At 40.7% G+C, this 21,483-nt stretch overlaps 2 protein-coding genes across 2 annotated transcripts; one reads left to right on the forward strand and one right to left on the reverse strand.

Annotated features, from left to right (window-relative positions):
* Positions 1-1,408: 1,408 nt before the first annotated feature.
* LOC308089137 (steroidogenic acute regulatory protein, mitochondrial-like) lies at positions 1,409-5,254 on the forward strand (the record flags this gene model as incomplete). Its single annotated transcript, XM_080433706.1, has 7 exons — positions 1,409-1,454; positions 2,263-2,370; positions 2,813-2,946; positions 3,468-3,626; positions 4,129-4,313; positions 4,781-4,874; positions 5,098-5,254. The coding sequence occupies 7 exons, from the start codon at positions 1,409-1,411 to the stop codon at positions 5,224-5,226; spliced, it is 855 nt and encodes a 284-aa protein (XP_080289832.1). The 3' UTR covers positions 5,227-5,254.
* Positions 5,255-7,581: 2,327 nt separating this feature from the next.
* LOC308088134 (H-2 class II histocompatibility antigen, E-S beta chain-like) lies at positions 7,582-21,200 on the reverse strand. The gene is made up of 8 exons (XM_080432508.1): positions 21,038-21,200; positions 20,287-20,541; positions 16,712-16,984; positions 14,135-14,348; positions 12,920-12,987; positions 12,365-12,478; positions 9,517-9,569; positions 7,582-8,523 (listed from the first exon to the last, which is right to left on the reverse strand). Exons 1-7 carry the CDS (start codon positions 21,102-21,104, stop codon positions 9,532-9,534), a joined length of 1,029 nt encoding a protein of 342 aa, XP_080288634.1. The 5' UTR covers positions 21,105-21,200; the 3' UTR covers positions 7,582-8,523; positions 9,517-9,531.
* Positions 21,201-21,483: the final 283 nt, after the last annotated feature.

Here is a 21,483-nt window from a genome sequence, read left to right on the forward strand (position 1 = left end):
TGAGCTCACTGCCAGACAGTTTGTCACATGATCTAGAAGCTTCTATCACTTAAAGGATAAGACCACTTTGGTAGAGGTTTGGTTTGTGTATTTACCTTGCCATGATGTAACTCCAAAGGTGGACAAGAAATCAAAAATAATTGCTCCATTGATTAGAAATTGATAATACAAGACATGCTCCTCATTGACTTACATTGTACGGTGAAACATCTCTCACTCAAAGTCACTCTTTTAGCACGTAAACGAACACAAACAAAGCTGATTCAGACAATATGGAACATCACCAAACCCAGAACTGTTTGTTTTTTAAATAAAAATGTCAACTTCCTGTTGATTTTACTATTTTTATTAAGAAGAAACCCGGACTGGATCTGCAGATCCGGATCCGGATCTTCAAATGGTAAAATCAACAGGAACGAGGGAGAGAGAACGAACGAGAGAGAACTTCCTCGTTCCTGAGAGGAGGAAGTGAAAGTTTGAGGAGTTTCCAGTGAGAAGCTTCAACCACACACACACACACACACACACACACACACACACACACACACACACACACACACACACACACACACACACACACACACACACACACACACACACACACACACACACACACACACACACACACCTCTGAAGTAACACTTTGATCACATGACGTGATGGTTTCATCAGTGAGATGTAATGAGGCTTGGATTAGAGGAGCGTCTGTGAGTTCAGTTTACAGAGGTTCCCGGTTTGATTCCTGACTCCTCCTGGCTTCATGTCTAAGTGTCATTGAGCAAGGCACTGAACCCCTAACTGCTTCTAATGAGCAGGTTGATGTTTTCCTCCACCGTGTGACGTGTGTGTGTGTGTGTGTGTGTGTGTGTGTGCGTGTGCGTGTGTGTGCGTGTGCGTGTGCGTGTGCGTGTGCGTGTGCGTGTGCGTGTGTGTGTGTGTGTGTGTGTGTGCGCACGTCATGTACCTTTAACCACTCTGATGCTCCAAGATGTCACATTTGACCTTTGACCAAAGAGATGTGGTTGAGTTAGGAGGTCAAAGGTGACTCTTCTATGTGAGAATGTGGAACACCTTAGATTACAATTATTAAAAGTTAATGAATAGAGTTTTACTGTACAGCCTTCTGGCCATTTGAAGTGTTAAACACAACCTGATGAAGCCCTACATGGGTGAAAAGTTGTTCTGATTGTTGGTTAAATAAAAAGACATGAGAGCAGTATTTAGTGCCAACATTCCCTTCTTTTTCACTTGATTATTTTTGGTTCAAAGAACTGTGGGGATATACATAACATATCCTACCTTTTTTCACTGGTGAAACAATTCACTGATCTGATTTTGATTGAATTATTGTAGATTTATGCATTTTGGAGGTCCAGTAATACCATGCCACAGTAGCCTACTTGCCCACATGGTGGTCACTCATTTAGCTCCCTATAACACCACGTCTGGAGATCGTAGGGTCCGATGTCAAAATTAAGTCAATGATGGTTTGTGGAGCAGGACACACTCTTGTAAAATGCACGTTATTATTATTAAAAGTAACTGTCTGCTGTTAGCCTGATGATCATACTGAAGCTGCAGTTCACTCAGAGAGTGGGTGGGGTCTATGGTCTGGAACCAGGCTAGTCTGCTGTAGTTAGTACTCACTTTCAAAACTGCCCTAAAGATACACCTTCAAGAGGCTGCCATTCGAAAATGGCCCCTAAGTCTTAACCTACCCCCCCTACCCCCCCTACCCCCCCCCCATTCCTTTTTCTTCTCTTGTACATTTTTTTTTCACTCTTCATACCAGTAACCTGTAAGCTGATTGTATGACATTCTGTATAGTAGTGTGTATATCTGTCTGTCTCTTATATGTCATCATGATTTGTGTGCATGGGGATCTCATCTTAAACAAGCTTAGTGCTAAATGAGTCTCCCAGTTTAGTAGACCTTGTATTGTGAATTTTGTACTTCCATGTACTGTAAGTGACTGTTTAAAGTCACCGCAGGATGCTTCAACAACACTGAACTGAACACAATAACAATAACAACAACTTTTTGAATGTTGTGTTAGTTATTTGCTCACTTGTTGAGTGTGTGAAGCTACGGACATTCTATATGTGCTGCACCACAGTGTTGATTTGCCTTATGGAGTTTGGCCTTGTGTTTGCATGCTAGTATTCTTTTATATCTACTATTATTCTTCATATCCACATACTATATATCCCCAGGTTTGTGTTTACATGAACTATTATTCTTCATATCCACATATAACCCCAGGTTTGCAGAAGAACGCCATGGCAGCCATCCACCATGAGCTCAACAAGATAGCAGGTCCAGGACCCAGCAACTGGATCAGACAAGTCCGTCGAAGGAGCTCCCTTCTCAGTGAGTCTCTCTCTCTCTCTCTCTCACATCAGACTGAGAGATATGAATAAATATCACTGTGTCTGTACAATACTACAACAAACTGCTGTTGAGGAATCACATAGACTCAACTTGGTATAGTTGATACCACTGTATACGCTGTTGAAACTGAAAGAAATATGACATGTGAAGAAGTCTGTACATTTCTACCTCTGGGATGTCGTTTATCAGGCAGGAGGTCACCAGTGAAATTAGTTAATGCAGCATCATAATCATTATAACCACTTCATCCATTTATACGCAGGCTATTCAAAAACAGCAGATCTACAAGCTCACAGTGCGTCACTTTGTGACGCACTGTGAGAAAAAGTGTGAGAACCAGTAACAGTAGAGGACACAAACAGGACAATCACAGACATTTAACTGTCAGTCTCTTATATGTTGTATTCTCTGTTGTGTTGAGGCTCTCGCATCCCAGAGGAGCTGCAGGGCTACAGTGAGGAGGAGATGTCCTACATGAAGCAAGGAGAGAACGCTCTGCAGAAGGCTGTCAGCATCCTCAGTGAACAGGACGGATGGACCATAGAGGTGGAGGCTGTGAGTATCAAAGGGTTTTAACCCATTCAAACCGGGAACGCATCTGTGTCACTTTAGATTTCTTTGGCTATAAAAAAAAATAGGAGATATACAAGCTCATAGCGCGGCACTGAGTGCCGCGCTATGAGCTTGTATATCTGCAAAAAAAAAAATATATATATGTTTTTTAAAGCGAACATTTTTAACTCAAATCTTTGCTTCTGGGGGGATTCTACAAATGTCTTCTAAATCCTATTTTTTTTTTGGAAAAACTTATGTCGCTATAATAGAACAGTGGTTCTCAAACCTTTTTCATGTCAAGGACCCCCAAAGTGATTTGTATTTGGCCGCGGACCCCCATCTCAAAATATGTTGTTCCAGGAAGGAACCCCCCAGAAGCAAAGATTCGCTTAAAATATATATATATAGGGGAGAAGATGTACGTACCGTAATACGACATAAATGCTATAAATAAGTGCTATAAAGTACATGACATTGACATTTTTATTTGATCTCCTCTGCAACCCCATCACCACCACCAGGCCAACGGGGATAAGGTTCTCAGTAAAGTGCTGCCTGACGTGGGGAAGGTGTTCAGACTGGAGGTGGTCCTGGACCAGCCTTCACACAGGCTGTATGGAGAGCTGGTGGAGAACATGGAGCAGATGGGGGACTGGAACCCCAGGGTCAAACAAGTCAAGGTGAACTGTCACTGAAAAATAATAATACATGCTCAAGCATCTATCTATCTATCTATCTATCTATCTATCTCAGGGGTCTTCAACAGGGGGTCCGGGACCCCTAGGGGGTCCTCAGAGTTACTACAGGGGGTCCGCAAAATCTTTGTGTGATATTATTTATTTATTTTCTTTACATTACTTGAACCCTATTATCCCTTTTCTGGGGAGAACTAGCCAAAAATAGCCGAACTACAAGCTCACAACGCCTCGCGCTGCGAGGCGTTGTGAGCTTGTAGATCGGCTATTTTTGGCAAAGAGTTATAGGTGTAGAGGGAAAAAAGAGCAGCAAACGTTTATCTGAAACACAATTGTATACAATATAGAGGGGGTCCCTGCTTCATTTCTCTCTCAGCTAGGGGGTCCTTGGCCTGAAAACGTTGAAGACCCCTGATCTATCTATCTACAGTATCTATCTATCTAATAGTAATAATCTTAATCTTGACATCTCCTCTGGTGTCTCCAGATCCTCCAGAAGATCGGTCGGGAGACCATGGTGACTCACGAGGTGTCTGCAGAGACCCCCGGCAACGTGGTGGGGCCGCGAGACTTTGTGAGCGTCCGCTGTGCCAAGCGCCGAGGCTCCACCTGCTTCCTGGCGGGCATGTCCACCCAGCACCCTGAGATGCCCCAGCAGAGGGGCGTGGTCAGGTAGGTGTCACCACCGGAGTCCCTCAGGCCTATAGCATTGGTTCTCAAAGTGGGGTCCCCCAGGGGTCCTTGGGGCGGGGGGGGGGGTACCAGGGCTCCCCAGCTAAATTAGTTCCAATTAGTTACCAAATTAGCGTCACAGTCATTTTAACCACTTTAACCCTATGGTATACTTTGGCTATTCAAAAAATAGCAGATCTACAAGCTCATAGTGTGGCACCGAGCTATTTGAAAGATCGTGAAAATTGGTGCATTTGTTTAACTCAAATATTTGCGTCTGGGGGTCCGCAGCCAAATACGTATCATTGTGGGGGTCCTTCACATGAAAAGGTTTGAGAACCACTTACTCTATAGTGTCATTTTTGTCGTTTAATTCTTTAATCTGTCTGTCTGTCTGTCTGTCTGTCTGTCTGTCTGTCTGTCTGTCTCAATAGAAACTGATGAACACTGACCATTGTGTTTTGCAGGGCGGAGAATGGTCCTACCTGTATAGTTCTGAAGCCCTCTGCTGATGACCCCAATAAGACTCAATTCACCTGGTTACTGAGCCTGGATCTAAAGGTTTGTACTTAACAGCTTTACTTTTTACTCCTGTCATGGGAAATGAAATCTATGGGCTATTTTCATTAAAAAAAAAAGTATTGAAAGAAAATCGATCATATTGTTTTTGTGTAAAAATCGATTATTTTTCATGATCGGTTAAATAGATTATTTTCGATGAACTGTTGTCAAACATCCAAGTTGATCAGACATGGTCTTATTGTTGTGTGTGTCTCTCCTCCAGGGCTGGATCCCCAAGGCCATCATAAACAAGGTGCTGTCCCAGACCCAGGTGGACTTTGCCAACCACCTCAGACAGAGGATGATGGACAGTAATGTTTCTAGTCTGAACATGGCTCAGATAGCCTGCTGACACTCTACTACTACAGTGGTTCTCAACCTTGACCCCCAAAATAATCATATTTGAACTGGGGACCCCCCAAAATAATCATATTCATATTTGAACTGGGGACCCCCCAAAATAATCATATTCATATTTGAACTGGGGACCCCCCAAAATAATCATATTCATATTTGAACTGGGGACCCCCCAAAATAATCATATTTGAACTGGGGACTCTCCAAAATAATCATATTCATATTTGAACTGGGGACCACCCAAAATAATCATATTTGAACTGGGGACCCCCCCAAAATAATCATATTTGAACTGGGGACCACCCAAAATAATCATATTTGAACTGGGGACCCCCCAAAATAATCATATTTGAACTGGAGACCCCCCAAAATAATCATATTTGAACTGGGGACCCCCCACCCTGGCAAACACTTGGAATTATAGGAGTTGAGGCATTTAGTTTGACTCGGTTCCACAGATACATATTGTGAAAATTGTAGATTGACTATTTTCACAATATTTTCTCTCTCGGCTATTTAGACAATTTGGCCAATGTTTATAGGATTAGGATAGTTTGTTGATTACTTTTGATGCAGTAATGGTTATTTTATTTGATCATTTTAGAGGTATCAAAAAGGTCTTAAAAGTCCCTAAATTGTAAATTGTATGTGCAGATACCATGTACTGTAAACACTTACACAGTATGTTGGTTTGTTTACTGCTGAGTGAGTTGCGCAAGTAGAGGAGGAAGTCATTGGCATAAAGGCTAAATTGGGGAGAAAAAGGGGTATAAATGTGTGAAGCAAAAAAACAATAACTGTTTCCACACTCTGACTCTGACGTTGTCCCTGTAACGTCATTGTTCATTTGAATGTATTTATTGTAAGATCATGTCATTATTATTATTATTATTATCATTATTGTTATTAATATTATTATTATTGTTATTATTATTATACTGTGTGGAAGCCAAATGAATAAAAGATTGACACGTCATTGACTTTATGGTGATTTATGTTTGTAAAGCAGGAAAGGTAACCCGGATATTGAATAGTTCAGTTAATTGCTCATACTGTACATACTGTATCTCATACTGTATCTCATATCTCCAACATGTTCAGAATGGTCATAAAAACAAAACATTAAAGTAGTAGATCTACAAGCTCAGAATGCATCGGGTCACGCCACGTTTCGAGCTTGCAGATCAGCTACTTTTGATACGTTTGTGTGACGCTGTAGTTATGATCAAGTAGGGCATTAATTCATGAAAAAACTAAAAAGTTAGACTATGGAGATAAGAGGTTTCTGCCCGACAGCAACAATATGCAAGTGACCTCGCCAATTTTTTGGGGTGGTCTTTTCGTGGGGGTCCCTCGTGCCATTTCACACCACACATGTAGTACATTGTTATGTGTTATGATAATGGAGGAAGATGTTCCTCCATAACTTGGTCATTACAGCCATTACCTCCCTCTCCTCTCCTCCTGCATCATACCACACACATGTTAACTTTAAGATGAGGGCAAAGGAACTCATTTCATTTGACAGCTTCAGTCCATACGTTCTCATTACCATGTACAAATGAACATAATTAACATTTATCTATGTAGCCTATTGGCCATCATTCCCATTTTCATTCTTCAATATTAATGATCAAATAAAACATAAGGCAGGTGAAGATCTTTTTTTTGTAATAAGGTAGAATAAAATGTCTGTCAAATTATAACATTCAAAATAAAGTGGGTCAGAAATATAACATAGCTTGCCTTAAAATTGCCACGCATACAATACTCGCATAACTACAGGGCTGGACTGGGACAAAAATTTGGCCCTGACATTTTGGCCCAGACCGGCTCACCGCAACCGGCGTGCAGATACTCTACCGCTCCACTCCACCGAGGCACATACAGACACATGCCCTTAAATACCACCACTTTTATTGAAAAGCATCCCATGTTCTGGAGTTCTGGAGCCTTGAGTAAAATAAATGATAACTACACGCGACCCATACATATGATAGTTAGCCTACAATACTCACAAACAAGCAGAGTGTGTTGCTTCATTAACATGTTGATGAAGCAAAATACATCAAGACACCCATGTAAATGTGTCTCTCTTCTGTCATGAGCCTTTCACATTGAAATGATCCCCTGTGTGTGTGTGTGTGTGTGTGTGTGTGTGTGTGTGTGTGTGTGTGTGTGTGTGTGTGTGTGTGTGTGTGTGTGTGTGTGTGTGTGTGTGTGTGTGTGTGTGTGTGTGTGTGTGTGTGTGTGTGTGTGTGTTGGAGGTTGGGATTAGCGCGGGAGAATGGTTCGGTTGGAATTTGTGTGTTTAACCCTGCAAGAGGCCAGAAGAAGACAGGAGATGAGAGGTGTTAAAATGATATAATTCAATTCAAAGGAGCTTTATTGGCATGAGAAAATATACGTTTACATTACATTACCAAAGTAGTAAGTGTCAACATATTGCAGCCCCTAGAAGGTAGCAGAGTACAGAGTGACGTCCTGACTCTGAGTGATTCTCATATTTAAGGGGGTTCTGAACAGGCAGCTAACAGATCAGTTTATTTAGCGAAGCAAAGTCAAAAAACACAATATGAGGCCACACAGGGCCGTAACACATGTCATCAGTGTTTCCCATTCATTTCCTAGACTGTGGTGGCCCACCGTTGTCTAATTTGGGTGGACCCATCACCCCAGATCACCCTAGAAGGTCTAGGTCCACCCATAACCCCGGACCACCCTAGAGGGTCCAGGTCCACCCATCACAGGGAAACAGTGATGTCATAATGATCTTAACACATTCATTATCACACATTATAAATGATTACATAATAAATGACTTATGGTCAATTATAAAATAATAAAACCAAACCAAACCAAACCAAACATGGCTGACTGACTTCCATTCAGATGGACAGAAATATTAATGTTAGGAAGAACTCTGATTGTGTGTGTGATCATTTATTTAATGTTTCAATATAGTGTAGAACTGAACTATTATAACCCTAAACCCTGACCTCTAACCTCACAGAAACTATGTTTATAATTCTATCCTTAACCTCACCTCAAAACCACGTCGAACTGGACGAAACACAGGGAAAAGACAGAGTCTGCACACTAATTATCGTTAGCCTAGCTAAATAGCATTTTTAATTGTGTAAAGGACACATTTGTGAAAAAGGTTGATGATGTCATCATTTTGCTGCTGTTTTTAGTATTTAAAAGCTGAATGGACACACATGTATTTACTCCTCTCTCCAGCAGGGAGCAGCGATGACTCTCTGCTTCTCTGAAAACACACCCAGGTGTTCTGTGAAAAGACAATAAACCAATCACCAATCGGAATCAGAATGTATTAACTGTGTGAACATGTTAACACTTTAGAATAGCCTTCCTTTATAATAGTAAATTAATCATTCCCAAATTATTAGTTAATGTGTTATTTATTACTTGTTAAATATGTGTTAATGGTTAAAGATTTAATGGTTATTTATAAAACTATGCTATAAATAGTTAATAGATCATGAACAAGTTATTAGTAAACTACTTAAAAACCTAACCTCCCAGCACCCTCCCTGCAACTACAGTAACTATCAAAGTAGAAACAACTCAGTCCATTCAAACAACATTTGACCAATACTTAAGGAGAGGCAGCTCAGTTGGTAGAACACTCTCCTTTGGACCACAAGGTTCTGTCTTTGATCCTGATAGTGATGGAACCCCCGTGAAACATCGCCGACTCCTTCGGCTGGGTTTTTTTTTGTCATGAAGGTGGTTGCTTGTTTCTGGCGCACATCTGGCAACACTGACCTGTCTGCTTTTCTTTTCCCAACGTGGCAACCCAGATGCCGAGTCGTGTGTTGTTTTTGTGGGGAGATTACAAAAGCGGCTGCGTGGTGTTGGTTGTCTTTGGGATGTACATGGCACGTGAATGACGGAGAGACATGACTAAAGTGAAAGCAACGGCGCAGGTTGAAGCGAAGTGGTCGTGTGTTGTGGTTGTGGGGAGATTTCAATAGCGGCGGTTGCTCGTGCGCACGCATCCAGGCAGACACACAGCCACCCACAATTGTTAGCCAAATTGTCAGCCAAATTGTCGCATGCGCATGCGCAGGTTTGCGGATTGTATATATAGATGATAATGTGAATTCACACGACCGGGATGGTTTACCAGGCTAGTTGTTTCACTTCTTACACAAGCACGTTGTTTTGAGTATGTTTTCTAGTTTTATACACTTTTATACATTAAAACTGTATGAATGTATATGTAAAAAAGTTTAGTAAAAAGAAAGAGGAAGTTAACCTGGGTGTCTAGAGTCTAAAGATCCTCATTGGTTGTCGGCACCAGAATACGACCTGATAGAAGAAGAAGAGAGACAGTTAAAACAGAATAAATCCTATGTATTGTTAATTTTTGTGTACAGCTGGTTGTTCCTACAAAGGAAATTAAAATCTATCCGAACAATAAATCATATGTGACCAAGGACATAAAGAATGTAATAAATGAAAGGAAAACAGCCTTCATAAACAAAGATTTCGGTGCAGTTAAATTGACAGAAAAAAAGCTAAAAACAAAAATGAGGCAGACAAAATTGGCACATAGACAGCATCTAGAGGATGCGTTTAAAGCCAAAAATCACAAAAAGGCGTGGGATACTATGAAATCCATGACAGGAATGTCATCCCCAACCAAACCTATTGTGACAGACAATGAAATTGGCTTTGCCAATGACCTAAATACTTTCTATGCCAGATTCGAATAATTAGGTGATTCCTCTAAGTGCACTGAAATACTGAAGGCTGTAACACCTGCCCCCTCAGACAGAATTGTCATCACTGAAGAGGATGTCAGAAAAGTGTTTCGGTGTACTAACACAAGGAAAGCTAATGGGCCGGACGAGTGCAGTGCTTTTCTCCTCAAAAACTTTGCATCTGAGTTGGCTCCTGTGTGGCAACCAATATTTCAAACCTCTGTAGACACACACATAATTCCTCTGTGTTGGAAAACCTCACACATAAAACCACTACCCAAAATCCAATGTCCAAAAGAACATAAGGATTATAGACCCATAGCTCTCACTTCAGTGACCATGAAATCACTGGAAAGAATACTGTTGCAACATCTTGTGAGTATAACTAAAGACAAATTTGACCCCTGTCAGTTTGCTTATAAGAAAGGTTGCGGTACAGAGGACGCGGTTGTCACACTGGTCCACTTCATTACAAAACACCTAGATAAGTCTATTAAGAATCATGCAAGGGTGCTGTTCTTAGACTTCTCTTCAGCCTTCAATACAATACAGTCTGATATTCTGGTGTCAAAGATGGTACAGTTGGAACTGAATCCATACTTAATTCACTGGTGTGGTTCCTTCCTTACTAACAGAGTACAGAGGGTGAAAGTGAACAAAACCCTCTCCTCAGCATTAAAGGGGTAGTTCACCCCCAAAATAACTTTTTTTCTATTGATTACTGACCATCTGGAGCCTTGAATTCATAGATATTTTTTTGTTTTTGTCACATTCCTAAGCCAATAATTTGATTATAATAAATGTGTCCCCATTGATTCCGGTAGGAGACACAAATGCATTTGTGTCTCCTACCGGAATCAATGGGGCTAAATTTATTATAATCAAATAATAAAGGAAGGAATGCGACAAAAACAAAAAAATATCCATGAATTCAAGGCTCCATGGGGTGAGTAATCAATAGAAAAAAAGTTATTTGGGGGGTGAACTACCCCTTTAACTACTAATGTTGGTGCTCCCCAGGGTTGTGTAAGCTCAGCTGTACTTTTCACCCTTTATACTGACAGCTGTCGTACTGAGGAATGTCTGTCTGAATGTCGCACTGACAAACCAGACCAATACATTCTAAAGTACTCTGATGATACAGTCTTGATTTCTCTTTTGGATAGTTCCAGTGATCCTGGACTGCACCAACACAGAGTAAATAAGGTGGTGGAGTGGAGTGATAACAACGCTCTTATCATTAACACAAAAAAGACAGAAGAGATTGTTTTTGGTGCTCCACTAGAGATACACAGATCCCCCATTACTATTCATAGTGAACAGATCAACCAGGTATGTTCGTATACATACCTAGGAGTAGTAATAGACCACCTTTTGTCATGGAAAGACCAGATTGAATCAGTGGGTAAGAAGACAAAACAAAGAGTCTATTTCCTTCGCCGTCTGAGATCTTTTGGTGCTAGTAGACAGATTCTTCTTTTGTTTTTCACTTCTGTTATTATGAGTGTTCTGCAGTACTGTAGTACCACCTGGTATGGATGTCTGTCTGTAGCTTTAAAGTCACAACTGCTGCAGCAAGTGAACATTTGTTCAAAGATTGTTGGACAACCACTTCAGAGGCTCTATACCTCTACGTATAATAACAGTATGATAAGGTTGGCAAGGAATATCACTTCAAACACTAGCCATGCTTTGTATGGAGAATATAGGTTGCTGCCTTCAGGAAGGAGATACGGTGTTCCTACATACAATAAGGTCAAACTGAAGAGGTCCTTTGTCCATCAGACGACATTGAGGCTTAATCAGGAGTTATAGGCCAGGGGTAGGCTGAGTGGTGGACATTGCTCTTGTCTTTGCATGTCTTTATGTATGTATTTTGTTGTTTTCTTGTGTCGTGTCAAATGTGTGTACTGTTATATGTTGCATACATGGATGTTGGGTCGCAAGACAAATTTCAGTGCAAACTGACAATAAAGTATTATCGTATCGTACTGTATTGTGTGTATTTCTCCATAAAATGCATAAATGTACACACAACAAAATAACACAACAACAAAACAACATTAGGGTTCAGTCATCAGGGTCACATATGACAACATAGAACACACTTTGACCTCTAACTAGGTCGTCTAAACTGGTCTAAACCGGTTAAGGTTCTAAACCAATATAAATCAGTTTAGGTTGTGGCTTTACATGTTTGTTTGTTTGTTTGTTTGTTTGTTTGTTTGCATTTCTGTGAGGGTTCCACATGTCATGTGATCCTCTGTTGACCTGACCTCATTTCTTCCATTGGTAGTAGATTAATTAATGAAACATGTTAATTAAACATGCTAATCACCTCGTTTCTTCCACTGGTAGTAGATTAATTAATGAAACATGTTAATTAAACATGCTAATCACCTCGTTTCTTCCACTGGAAGTAGATGAATCCAGACAGGAACAAGACCAGACCCAGAACCAGACCTGATGCTCCCATGGCCACCTTGTTCTTCACTGGCTCTGGCATTGAGTCATCTGACAATACAAATATGATATTATTATATTATATTATATTATATTATATTATATTATATTATATTATATTATATTATATTATATTATATTATATTATATTATATTATATTATATTATAAATTCTATAAATGTCTTTGTGCCTGCATCCATTAGTAAATAAAGATGATGTACCTCATCTAGACAAGACACTTAAGCTCTAAGTAGGTGAGGCTCCTGTCATGACCTTCTTATTAGAATGTTAACTTTTTTAGGATGTTTTAATGTATTTGTATTGATTTTTATTTCTGGTGTCTGTATTATTAATGTGTCTTGTTTTTAATTGGATTGCTGTGTTTCCTTTCTGCAAAACAAATGTACCTTCAGTTACAAAAAGAGAACAATCCTTGAGTACAGTAGAATACAGTAGATTACAGTAGATTACAGTAGATTACAGTAACTGACCCCAGTCCATCTTGATAGGCGCGGTCAGGCTGGGATGTTCCACCATGCAGGTGATCTTCTCTCCTGATCTGTAACACACACACACACACACACACACACACACACACACACACACACACACACACACACACACACACACACACACACACACACACACACGTTTTTCTGCTGATTATCCTCTTCAAAAAGCACAGCATGTTTTCTATCTGATGAAGATGATCAGTACCTACGCACAGGTGCAGAGGGGGGGGGGGGCACCACGGTGCAGAGGGGGGGGGCACCACGGTGCAGAGGGGGGGGGCACCACGGTGCCGAGGGGGCACCCTAAATGAAATCATCATAATAACTAAACGATGAACTATTATATTTAAATGTAAGATTAAAAACACAACTACAATTAGGCACCATAGCATTAGACCGTTATAGGCAATAAGATAAACTTATACTGATATTTTCTCCACCTAAAATAATCATGACGTGCGTGTGTCCTCAAGTTGAATGTGTGTCGATGTGGATCTGCTCAGAGCTGAAGCGGCCCCTCCTCCCCGCCCGGTCTGGCAGTGAGTGAGCAGCTGTTAATTAGCACTAACATTAGGACAGATTGTGAAAGTAGCCGATCTACACGCTGAAACGCGCCGCGATTTGACACATTGATCCGTTGATCTTTGTTATTATCTAGTTTTTTGGAGAAAAAAAAGGTTTGACTATTTTTGTGTAGGAGCGTGAATGCCCCGCTGGGCTCTCCTCCGCTCTAGTGTTTATTGTGTATTCCACTATTCCCTCCCCATTGCAGAAAAAAATAGGAAGGCAGAAGAAACTTAGTAACGAGATATGCACGTTATAGCGTATTCCTGTATGTGTATTCATGTATAGCACACTCGCTCGCGGGTCTCTGTGTGCGTTTGTCATGCTTGCACGACCACAAGCTTGCTGCGTAGTTGTGTCTGGAGTAGACTGGTGATAAACACGGGACTCGGGAGGAATCCTGTGTGTGTGTGTGTGTGTGTGTGTGTGTGTGTGTGTGTGTGTGTGTGTGTGTGTGTGTGTGTGTGTGTGTGTGTGTGTGTGTGTGTGTGTGTGTGAGAGACTTAATTAGCCTACCAATTAATGGGCAATTTTCAGCAAGTGAGCAACACTTGTTTTATTTTCAAAGAATATATGTATACGTGTCTATTAGGTGTGTATTTCTATGTATAGTGTCTGTTAGGTGTGTACCTGGGTGTGTACTCCAGGTAGGAGTGGTACTGGTAGTACCAGTCTCCATCAGACAGATCGGCATAGGAGAGACCAGAGGTCAAAGGTTCTTGACCTATCCACCAGGTCACCAGGATCACTTCAGGATAGAAGTCGTAGCTGCTGCACCTCAGCATGTGAGTGTGTTCACCACGACGAGGGGGAGTCTCTGACTTCAGTCTCACTTTGGGCTCCACTGGATAAATAAGATTATTATTATTATTATTATTATTATTATTATTATTATTATTATTATTATTATTATTATTATTATTATATAACCGTCATAGGAAAATGTCATTATCATTAATAATTGTACATCATCCAAATGAGATCCAAATGATCCAGAAAGCTGCAACACACTTGGTCTTCAACCAGCTAAAATGTTCACGTTTCCCGGCTCTCCCCCGTTCTCCTCTCCCTCTATTGGCTCCCAGTTGCTGCCCTCAAAGAGTACAAAACACTGATGTTGGCCTACAAAGCAACCAAACGTATGACACCCCCATATCTTCAAGCCTGATCCAACCCTACAACCCCTCACCCTCCACACATCTTAGACTCTTCTCCCTTCTCTAAAACACCCTGGACAACACTCCACACGTCCTACACTCTTCTCCCTTCTCTAAAACACCCTGGACAACGCTCCACACGTCCTAGACTCTTCTCCCTTCTCTAAAACACCCTGGACAACACTCCACACATCCTAGACTCTTCTCCATTCTCTAAAACACCCTGGACAACACTCCACACATCCTAGACTCTTCTCCCTTCTCTAAAACACCCTGGACAACGCTCCACACGTCCTAGACTCTTCTCCCTTCTCTAAATCACCCTGGACAACGCTCCACACGTCCCAGACTCTTCTCCCTTCTCTAAAACACCCTGGACAACGCTCCACACGTCCCAGACTCTTCTCCCTTCTCTAAAACACCCTGGACAACGCTCCACACGTCCTAGACTCTTCTCCCTTCTCTAAAACACCCTGGACAACGCTCCACACGTCCCAGACACTTCTCCCTTCTCTAAAACACCCTGGACAACACTCCACACGTCCTACACTCTTCTCCCTTCTGGCTCCCAAACTGTGGAACAAACTCCCCATTGCAGTTAGAACTGCAGACTCACTCCCAATCTTCCACAGTAATCTGAAGACTCACCTCTTCAGACTCCACTTTAGCCTGTAGCACTAGACCTAGCCTTGATGACCTTGCAGTCTTATGTAAAGGTTAAAATGTCATTTAGATATCATGTTATGTAGACAGATGCCAGGTTCGTTGTAGATCTGCTATCCTATAGTTTGTATAGTTTCAATGTACATATTATTAATTTGTTTCATATTATTCTGTTTAGACCAGTGGTTCTCAAACAATGTCAAGGACCCCCAAAATTATATGTATTTGGCCGTGGACCCCCATCGTAAAATATTTTGTTCCAAGGACCCCCCAGAAGCAAATATTTGAGTTACAAATGTTAGCTTTGAAAAATATATATTCAAAGATTTGCACAAGTTCTCATGATTTTTCTAAAGTAGCAGATATACAACCCTAACCCTAACCAAGCTCATAGCGCGGCACTCGGTGCTTGTATCTGCTATCTTTTAATAGCCAAAGTATAAAAGGTTAAAGTGGTTAACATTATTGTGATGCTATATTAACACATTTTGCTGGGGACCCCCTGGAATCCCCCCAAGGACCCCTGGGGGTCCCCGGACCCCACTTTGAGAACCAATGGTTTAGACTGATGATAGGTTCTTGGTTTACCTATGATCCTAGATTACTATTTCTATGCATTTGATGTATTACCTTGTGTTTTCCTTGCTTACTGTAAATCACTCTGGATTAAGAGCGTCTGATAAATGACTACATTGTAACTGTAAATGTCAGTGTTTGGCCACCAGATGGCACCAGAGTACCTTAGATTCTACAATAGTCTACAGTTTTCTACAAAGTAGAATGCATTTATTTTATATAATTTAAACATTAAATAATTCACAGTTACACAGTGATTTACATAAACAACAATAAACCAAGCAATATCATTGTATGAAAATGATATTGCTTAATAAACAAACAAAACAATACACATAATCCTGTAAAATATTGTGATTAAAAACATACAAAACAAACTAGTAAAGACAATAATTAAAATATAAAATCAGGTGGTGAAATGAAGTGTATAGAGGTTTGTTTTAGCCTGCATGTTCTTTTTAAAGATAATTTAAAGACATTAATCCTGGTGTCTTTGTTTTAGGCAGGTCATTATATGTACAGTAGGTGAAAACACTCTGAAATAGATCTATATGTTTTATTTATACTCGGTGTGGATGGTGACACCACATGTTGTGAGCTTGTAGATTTGCTATTTCCACTGTGTGACAGCCTGTTAGGATACAGTATAAATCAAGAGGATCTGAAATGTTTCTCAGCAGATAAAGAAATATGTAATAATTATTATATGATCAATATTAACACCATTAATCATCTCTGAATGGAATCATGTGATTTCATGTTATAGTTTATGAGGTGATGAGTGTTGAGTGCTGCTCTGAGATCAGCTCACCTCTCTTCTTCAGAACATTGGAGTAGTAGATCTCAATGTTGGGTTTGCAGAGTGCCTCTCGTTGTGATCTCCTAAAAGCCAGTGCTCCAGGATCTTTATTGAGGCGCTCTGCGTTCTTCACACCAAACTCAGTGTATCCAACATACTGATCTACTCTACTGTCCCACCTGAGGATCTCATCACCATCGAAATTATATGACTGTATGAACTGTATGTCCTTCAGCTCACTGGAGTTAAACACACAGCGGGCAGCCAGATAGAACACATATCCATCTGGAAATAGACAATTAAAAATGTCATTAATGTTCAGTTTTATTATCATCTGTATAATATCAACACTAGGCTAACTGCCCCCCATCGGCCAAATATGTCACTACATAAAGTCTAAAATAGGTTCAGGATGTGAAATCGTTTTACGTTTTTACCCGCTTGCTGAAAGCTGCGGGTCTATGAAGAGGCAGACCTACGACTCATCATTCGACAGATTTGCATTCGACAGATTCATTTGCATTCGACAGATTTGTTCGACAGATTTGCGTCATTGGCTGTCGTTTAAGCCAATGGGATACTTTCCCATACTCTGAACGGGCGGCCTCGTCCTCCCAAGCTATGGGACTATGCAGTCCTCCGAGCGCTAGCCGAATTTGGCTAATAGTTAGCTTGTATGATGTTACTAACTAACTGTTTTTAGCCAAGCGCGCTAATGTCCGCTCTCCATTAGTTATCGACGCAAGTCGCGTTATTACTCTCGTAATTTTCATGTATTGTACATCCCAAAATAAAATGTATTAACCATGTTATGGTGCTGTAATGACTTTATATTTTCCCGCTTGCTGAAAGCTGCGGGTCTATGAAGAGGCAGACCTACGACTCATCATTCGACAGATTTGCATTCGACAGATTCATTTGCATTCGACAGATTTGTTCGACAGATTTGCGTCATTGGCTGTCGTTTAAGCCAATGGGATACTTTCCCATACTCTGAACGGGCGGCCTCGTCCTCCCAAGCTATGGGACTATGCAGTCCTCCGAGCGCTAGCCGAATTTGGCTAATAGTTAGCTTGTATGATGTTACTAACTAACTGTTTTTAGCCAAGCGCGCTAATGTCCGCTCCCCATTAGTTATCGACGCAAGTCGCGTTATTACTCTCGTAATTTTCATGTATTGTACATCCCAAAATAAAATTTATTAACCATGTTATGGTGCTGTAATGACTTTATATTTTCTCCACATAGCTTGTATGATGTTACTAACTAACTGTTTTTATCCAAGCGCGCTAATGTCCGCTCCCCATTAGTTATCGACGCAAGTTGCGTTATTACTCTCGTAATTTTCATGTATTGTACATCCCAAAATAAAATGTATTAACCATGTTATGGTGCTGTAATGACTTTATATTTTCTCAACATAATACTGTCTTTCACACGGGCCTTGGAAAAGAGGATCGCTTCCGCCATTTTCTTCTTCGTTGGTCTAAACAATGACACGGTTGCCAGATTTTGAGAGAAAAATAAGCAACCAGGTCAATGAAAACAAGCCCAAAGATTTAAGTGACTATTAGGCTACATGAGCACTTTACACCTATATGCATCGGCTATTTGATAATAGACGATTTGGAAATAGCCGATCTACAAGCTCACAACAAAATAATAACAAATAAAAAGCAACTACCTACATTTACAAGCAACTTCACAGAAAACTAAGTCGCTTGTAATTAGTATACATGGCAACACTAGTACGAGTACTTTTCCCACCACTGTTGCTGTTTTTAACCTGACTGCCCTGTTTACAAATGAATGAATACACACTACAACCAAGGTCACTGTAGCAACATTTTTCATGTAGGGTATGACGCTAAAATCAGCTGCATTTTATCAGAAAAAAGCAGATCTACAAGCTCACAACGCATCGCCGCCTTGTGAGCTTGTAGATCTGCTATTTTTTATTATGACGTTTTATTGCATACTTCATTTACAAAAGACATTAATGCAACCAAATGGACCCATTTGGGTTTTTCTTTCATGTAAGCCAGTAGTGAAAAGGGCAAACTTGCAGTTATGCATTACAACTCAAGCCTAGCTGTTTCAAACAGTGAAATCAAAAGTTGTGAGCTTCACTTTTATAAAGGGTTAGGGTTACATTGCAGTATTGATACTTTTACTTACGTAAAACATTACAGTACTTTTTCCACCACTGTTGATGTTTTTAACATGACTGCCCTTACGCTACCTGTATTCTATGGACTCACTTAGTTTATTGTGAAAATAGTTTATTTCTTTCATACATAAATGAATACTAACTGGTCACCACCGGTCTTTTGTCCAGGAACAATGCATACAACACTATCAACCAGTCCTCCTGGGTGTGTGTGTGTGTGTGTGTGTGTCTTCATTTTTGTTGTTCATACATTTCTAAGTGAAACACTGTAGTTTTGACTTGGCTAAGGGTAGGCTACATTATGAAGTAACTATATCAGCTGGTGAAAATAGCAGATCTGTGAGATTGTAGATCAATTATTTTCACTATCATTGATATTGTACACACCACACACACACACACACACACACACACACACACACACACACACACACACGCACACACACACACACACACACACACACACACACACACACACACACACACACACACACACACACACACACACACACACACACACACACACACACACACACTTTATATTGGTAGCCAACCAATGAACCTCTGTGGAGTTATTTTTGTTGCATTCGAATGGCTGAGATTTTATTTTAATGACAACTTTTACATTTTGTGCTGCAGATTGGGGCAAAAATAGCCTGCCGCAAGCGGGTATATTATGACTTTGTCATTTCTTGTTTTCTCTATGTGTTCAGTTGTCTAGCGCGGCAAAAAACAAGGACTCTGTCTGTCTGTCTGTCTGTCTGTCTGTCTGTCTGTCTGTCTGTCTGTCTGTCTGTCTGTCTGTCTGTCTGTCTGTCTGTCTGTCTGTCTGTCCAGCTGCTGGAATCTAATGTTGACCGGGCATAAACTGTACCCCCCCCCCCGGCCCCCCCTGCCCCTGTGTTGCGGACAACGCGTGCGCGACGCATGCGCGAATGTTTTGTATTAATTAATTAATTAATTAACCGACAATAAAGTGTCTGTCTGTCTGTCTGTCTGTCTGTCTGTCTGTCTGTCTGTCTGTCAGACCCCATCATGTATTTCCAGGATAACAGACACTTGCAGAAAGGTTGTTATTTTGAGAGTAGCCTAGCCTCGATCTCCAGGCTTTTATTGTTTAGTTCAATTTTGAGAGAGAAATGCCTCACACTATGAATACATTCTGATATGTTTTATTTTGATGGTAACTGTTGTATAATCGTATTATCTTGGATTTTGACATGATTCATGTCTTTATATTGAAAATCCAAATAAATAAATAAATAAAGGTGTGTGTGTATGTGTGTGTGTGTGTGTGTGTGTGTGTGTGTGTGTGTGTGTGTGTGTGTGTGTGCCTGCGTGCGTGCGTGCGTGCGTGCGTGCGTGTGTGTGTATTCAACCATTTTAGTTAATAACTATTGTGTTAGTATTCATGTACCTTTAACTGGTGGTTTCTTCAAGGCAGTGCGAATGTTGTCCAGCTGGGATTTGCAGAACGCCTGCTGACTCAAAGCATATGCATAAGCTCCTGGGAAGGTCATATGATCTACAAACGGAGGCAGAGTCACCACCGCCTTCCCTTTGTTGTAGTCTGCGTACACCAACACTTCACCATCCAGTCCTATCATGCACTCTTTATATGAGTCTTTAACTGTGTCTGAACAGCCAACGAGTTCAATCGTCTCATGGAACACTGGAAATAAAACAAAGATTAAATTAAATTCAACAACAAACTTCTTCACAGTGACAATAACACATAATCATCATGTTAAACAATCATGTTTGGTTCTTATATGAAGTGAAAGGTTGGATATTAAAAGTAGCTTCCTGTCAATTGTCATGTAGTAAAAGGAGGGTGGGTGTGTGTGTGTGTGAGTGTGTTTGTTTGTGTGTGTGTGAGTGTGTGTGTGTGTGTGTGAGTGTGTGTGTGTGTGTGTGTGTGTGTGTGTGTGTGTGTGTGTGTGTGTGTGTGCGTGCGTGCGTGCGTGCGTGCGTGCGTGCGTGCGTGCGTGCGTGCGTGCGTGCGTGCGTGCGTGCGTGCGTGTGTGTGTGTGTCTGTGCGTGTGTGAGTGCGTACGTGCGTGCGCATGTCATTTGTTTGTATTGTGCATTGTTCATATTTGGTTTTACATAATAACAGTAGATATAAATGTATATATTATATAATAACATAAATATAATGTACTTACTTCCTGGGATCGCTTTGACATGAAGTACAGAGGAGAGGATGAGGAGGGTGGCTGTAATCTTCATCATCACTGATCAAAACTGAACTGAATTTAATAGATGAGAATAAACAGATCAGAATAAACAGATCAGAATAAACAGATCAGAATAAACAGATGTTTACTGAAAGAGAAGTTCTGGAGTCTGAAAGAGAATGAAGGAGGACTCGTTCTGTAGTTCAGAAGAATCAGCCAATCAGATTAAAGATAAGATATTACATCATCTGTCTCCAGAAAGACGACAGTCTGGATTATTGCATATAATCATGTATGGTATATAGCTGCTGTTTATTCACCTTGTCTAACCTCAGTAAATACTGTACCTTATGCACCTTATGTCTCCTCATGTGTATACTGTACCTTATGCACCTTATATCTCCTCATGTACATACTGTACCTTATGCAAATTA

Source organism: Gymnoscopelus braueri, assembly GCF_963280865.1.
Source record: "Gymnoscopelus braueri genome assembly, chromosome: 7".
Taxonomy (NCBI): Eukaryota; Metazoa; Chordata; class Actinopteri; order Myctophiformes; family Myctophidae; genus Gymnoscopelus; species Gymnoscopelus braueri.